The sequence below is a fragment of the Loa loa genome, assembly GCF_000183805.2.
Source record: "Loa loa unplaced genomic scaffold supercont3.87, whole genome shotgun sequence".
NCBI lineage: Eukaryota > Metazoa > Nematoda > Chromadorea > Rhabditida > Onchocercidae > Loa > Loa loa.
The window spans coordinates 66,184-71,345 of record NW_018108267.1 but is presented as its reverse complement, the minus strand read 5'-3'; the positions used below and the strand labels follow the sequence as shown (position 1 = coordinate 71,345).

Genomic DNA, 5,162 nt, shown 5'->3' with positions numbered 1-5,162 from the left:
TACATCTATCACAGTGGGTATAGGTAATGCTAACAAGTTTTTATATGCTGCGAGTAGTAAACATAAACTTCATAATTACGAAATTATGATCGGAGAAGTAATTTCGCGCTTATTTTCTAAAAATTTATGCCGAATTTTTTCAGAAATGATTCTAGAAATACTTATGATCCTTGCAATTATGTTTATTTTCCTCTACGTGTCATTTAAAATGCTAAAACATAATGATATTCGGAACAATTGTTTCCTTAAGATGATTTGTACAGGTAAATCTGTGGATCCTCCAATGTCCACTGATCAAATTCATAGTATCCTAAGGAATAGGTATGTTTTTGACATTTTTTATATCCAAAAATTACATTGTACACAGCGGATTTCGATACCGATTGGAGTTTTTAAATTAGAAGGATGTTTCAATGTGACACACTCTATGACACTTCTTATATTGATAGCATAATGAGCAGACCACGTTGTGGATTCAGTTTCATCACATTAAATGTCCAAAAATGATTATTATTTTCAGATTTAATCCATCGATTACTAATGAAAAGTGGGATGTAATTGTGATTGGATCAGGTTTATCAGGATTGACAGTAGCAAAAGTACTAGCAGCTTCGGGTCGTAAAGTGCTTGTGCTAGAGCAGCATGATCGGGCTGGTGGATCATGTCATACTTTTAAACTTGATAAATATGAATTCGATGTTGGTCAGTTTCGCTTTTTAAAATTTCCTTGCATTTTGAGGAGAATATCTAAAATAATCAACTGAATCAGATATAGATGTTATTAGGCTCTCTATAGGTATGACGGCATCTGTCAAAAATCTATTCATCCTACACCAGTCATCTATCATGGTTATGGTTGTTTAACTATTACATCTTGTCCCCTTGTCATGATTCTAAACGCAGTTTTCAAAAATTTCCACTCCTCTTGCTTAAATCTTCCCTGGGTTTGTTCTGTAGCGTAAGTCATTGGATATCTAGGTTCAACTTAGGGAAGAGTAAATTGCAAAAATTCTTGTAATGCTACTTTTTCTTCCCCTTCGCCTTTCAATTTCCCATCTTGATGAAAATTTCAGGTTTACATTATGTGCACAATATGTACCCCGGCAAAGATCTGTATCGCATATGTTCAGCTATTACAGATTCACAAGTTCAATGGCAAAAAATGGAAGAACCATTCGATACCGTATATTTCATCTTTTCAGTATTGCTGTTTAATTAGGGCTTTTAATTAAGATTGATTAAAATTGGAATCATATTTTGAAGATAATAATTGGAAAACAGTATTATGGTCGAACAAGTGGAGACAGCAAACACTTTCGTGATCAATTGAAATTGTGGTTCTCAGAAGAAGCGGATAGTATCGAAAGCTATTTTGATTACGTTTTAGTGAGTTTCAAGATCGTGATTCAACGATTGGTTGGTTTAGGTAAAAGGAGCGAATGGACGGGAAGGATGAGAGAAGAGGGTCTTGTTTATGAATTGGACAACCTCCTAATCTAAATTTGGTTCTGGAGATTAATTTGGTTCTGGAGACTGAATAAATGCAAATACTGAAGTTAACCCCCTTTGTAAACAAGATGAGTCCATTCTTTTCGACAAGTAAAAACTAATTGTGTTGAAAAGTTTCAAAAGATTCAGGTTTCAAAAGTCAATTTTAATTTCAGAAATGCCTTAATATTAATTTGTGGTGGTTGATTGGCGCAAAACTTGTACCATCGTTCATCGTCCGCTTACTCTCCAAATTTAGTTTTATCAATTTCTTTACCAATTTATTCAAATATTGTGAATTGAATCTGTTGGATGTTATGAAGGACTATGGGCTAAGCGCTGAAGTGAGAGCTGTTATCAGTTATTATTTTGTCAATTATGGTAGGTTTCTAAATGGAGCAAATCCTTTATTCATCGTACCCTTTCTACTACTTTTTGAAGACATCTGGTACTTTAACTTCTTTTGCTTGTTTACCTTACTTTCTAATTCAGTACTTTATATTAAAAAAAATTCTTCCAGTGCCTTATACTTATGTTAACATTACTTAATATACTTGCCACAAATCCTATATCTTCCTATACCGAAAATTTTTTTTGATTTTTTTCTTCACTTCATTTTGTAGCTACATAAACCGTATTATAAATTTCTTCCGGCACTTTTTTATGAAAATTTATTGAACAGTTATTTGATACATTTTGGAGCGATTAATTAGCATTTTAGCATTTCTTGATTTAATTAAAACTTGTCAAGTAATGTACTCCGCTATGGGAATTGCACAAAGATTCTGGAATCTTTTTCACAACTTAAAGAAGTGTCAAAGATGGGTCTTCAGAAGCATTATTTGATGTTTACTGCAGTTACGATTAAAATGGCATATAATTCATCTTGATTCTTTAGAGCTAAATTTAGCTTTGAAATTAGTTTTCAGGTGTTCCTCCAAATCGTGCATCATTCTTTCAACATCATTTATTTCTTATGGAAAATGGGTATTATCCCATCGGTGGCGCAGCACTACTTGTTGCCAGCATCATTCGATCGATTCAAAAATTTGGCGGAAAAGTGATTGTGCAAGCAGATGTGGAACAAATTGTATTTGATAATGGAAAGGTTAATGGTAGTTAACTTTAAAATTATTTTGGAAGCCTTCTTTTCTTTCAGAACGTCTAGTACAAGATTCCGTTTTTACGGACGCTTCCTTACTAATGCGATGCGTATCGTTGTGAGTGCAAAAACAGAAATTTGCAATATCATGAAGTTGTATTGCAAAATATTCAAGTATGAAATAAGTTTGGCATTTCAATTTATACCATTCTGTATTCGATGATAATTGGCACTGCTTGTGGTTATTTCATAAATTTCTTAATTTTCGAACTTTAGGGGTAAAAGTAAAACATGGCCGTTTTAAATACTTCATTCAAACATCATTGGTTGTTTCAACAGCTCCAATTATCAAGACATTCAATGAACTAATACCTCGAAATATCACTCAAAATTCAGGTAACTTTTTGAATAATTAAGTATACTGGTCAAAGAAAGGATTACATTAATAGTCTTAAGATGGTTGAGTAGAAAATTCTCCTATTTTTCAGTTATGTTTAAAATAGTTAATCAACTCAATTCGTTGGAGACCGTGCAGTTTGGTGGATTTCAAGCGTATATTGGTTTATCTGGAACACAAAATACCCTCGGATTACCCTCCAATAATTATTTTTGGTCCAAGAATAACAATTCTTATGAATACAATCATTATTTGAGGTTGATTATTTTAATGATTCAAAGTAATCAGTCCTTACAAATTGCCGTAAGTAATGTTCGGACATGTCGGATGATGAAGGGAACACCGTTAAATTGTTGTTAAGTACCAGCATCACAGTTCAGTTCGTTATGGAATAGGAGAGCAATGAGTTTTTTCTTATTTCTTTAAATATATGTCATGACCTTTGAAGAGTTATGGCTTATTTCAAAATAATTTTGTAAAAAAATTTCCTGCTAACTAATACATAAAACACAGTTTCGTCTGTATTACTTCAACTATGGAACTGACGATATTTTAAATACTTTTTGAGTGAAAATTTTGCTGAAATTCCAGTTTGTCATCCTCAGAATTAGCAGAATATGGTTGTCCACCGCAAATCTTTATTTGTTTCCCATCAGCCAAAGACCCAACATGGGATGAACGAAATCCTGGTATAATTAATTGAACTAATGACATTTTTAAATACTTCTAGTTAGAAATTTACTGAAAAACCGTTAATTCATACATTTTAACGCAGTGCGCAAAGATCATGATAGGAAGTTATTAAATGTTGAAATCGTATATGGTAGTAAGAGTTTAAACAGATTTCTCTTGCGAATATTTTATCCTCTTCTCTACAAATAGCAACATTTCCAGGCACTTCGACATGTCAATTAATTTCACTAGCAAATCCAGCTTGGTTCGAAGAATTTAAGGATACATCTAAAAAGAACTCCATAAAACGATTAAACCGAGCAGAGTACACTGAATTGAAACATTTAATTGGTGAATTGATGATAAGTCAATTTTTGACACTGTTCCCAAATCTTGAACCACATGTAAGTTCGAATTCCTCTCCAAAAAAAAAGAAAGGAACTTGAAAAAGTTTGGTGAATTGGATTAGTGAATTGCGGGTTGCGGGTTTTCGGTCAAATTTCTAGAAGTTGGTAACGAGAATTATCTGTAATCTCCTTGTAGATGGGAAGAAATTTGAGTTGAACATCAATAAATGCAAATTTTGAATTACAGATAACATATGTTGAATTTTCAACTCCATTAACTCAGCAATATTATATGCGAAATGCGCATGGCGAATACTATTCATTAACGCAACAAATTGATCGATTTAAATTGAAATTCTGGAGCGAACTGCGGTGCAAAACGGATTTGCCTGGTCTCTACCTTTCAGGTAAGTTTGCATAACTTTTTTCTTAATGTTCGTTGATTCATGTTATTTATCAGAAATTTAATTGTATGGCACGATTTAATGGACACTTTTAAATTCTTAACCAATGATATTTATGAAGCTTTAGTTTACTTATCGATGCTGTTGCATTCTCTCAATTTCTTTGAATTTTCGAATGAGCTTATTCATCCCATCCTCCTCAAGGTTTTTTTAACTGGTTATATACTGTATTGCTGAAAATCATCTTCCTGTCGAGTAGTGTTTACTGATTGTTACTTCCAAAATGGGACTTGAAAGATAAATTCGTAATAAAACCTTTTAGGACAAGATATTCTTTTTTGTGGAGTTGCAAGTGTATTATATAGTGGTTTAATCACTGCTGGAAGTATATTGGGGCGTAATTTATTGCAAGATTTGAAGGAAGCTTACAAGAAACAAACGAATTGTCACCGAAAATAATGGCACTTTCAAAATTGGAAATCAATAAATTTGGATTATCTTTATGTTTATTTTCTCTAGAATTTGTAGACAAAATAAAAGATTTGCATAGATTTTGCGAAATCATAAGAAAGCAGGTTGGCATTTTTTCATTTTAATATCTCGAAGAAGCTTTTAAATTTGCAGCATTATACCAAGCATATGATTTACTTGGTCAAAAGATGTGGATTATAATTTGCATTGATGAATGGAACGAATATTCATATTTACCACATTTCTTTTCGCCTCTCTTACTTTCAGTCTAGTCCAAAGTA

At 32.5% G+C, this 5,162-nt stretch overlaps 1 protein-coding gene across 1 annotated transcript; it reads left to right on the top strand.

The window, feature by feature from the left end:
• Window positions 1-250: 250 nt before the first annotated feature.
• LOAG_09468 (hypothetical protein) lies at window positions 251-4,869 on the top strand (the record flags this gene model as incomplete). Its single annotated transcript, XM_020447938.1, has 12 exons — window positions 251-321; window positions 521-702; window positions 1,074-1,183; window positions 1,264-1,386; window positions 1,665-1,869; window positions 2,418-2,603; window positions 2,867-2,986; window positions 3,079-3,244; window positions 3,579-3,676; window positions 3,882-4,063; window positions 4,254-4,413; window positions 4,733-4,869. The coding sequence occupies 12 exons, from the start codon at window positions 251-253 to the stop codon at window positions 4,867-4,869; spliced, it is 1,740 nt and encodes a 579-aa protein (XP_020301878.1).
• Window positions 4,870-5,162: the final 293 nt, after the last annotated feature.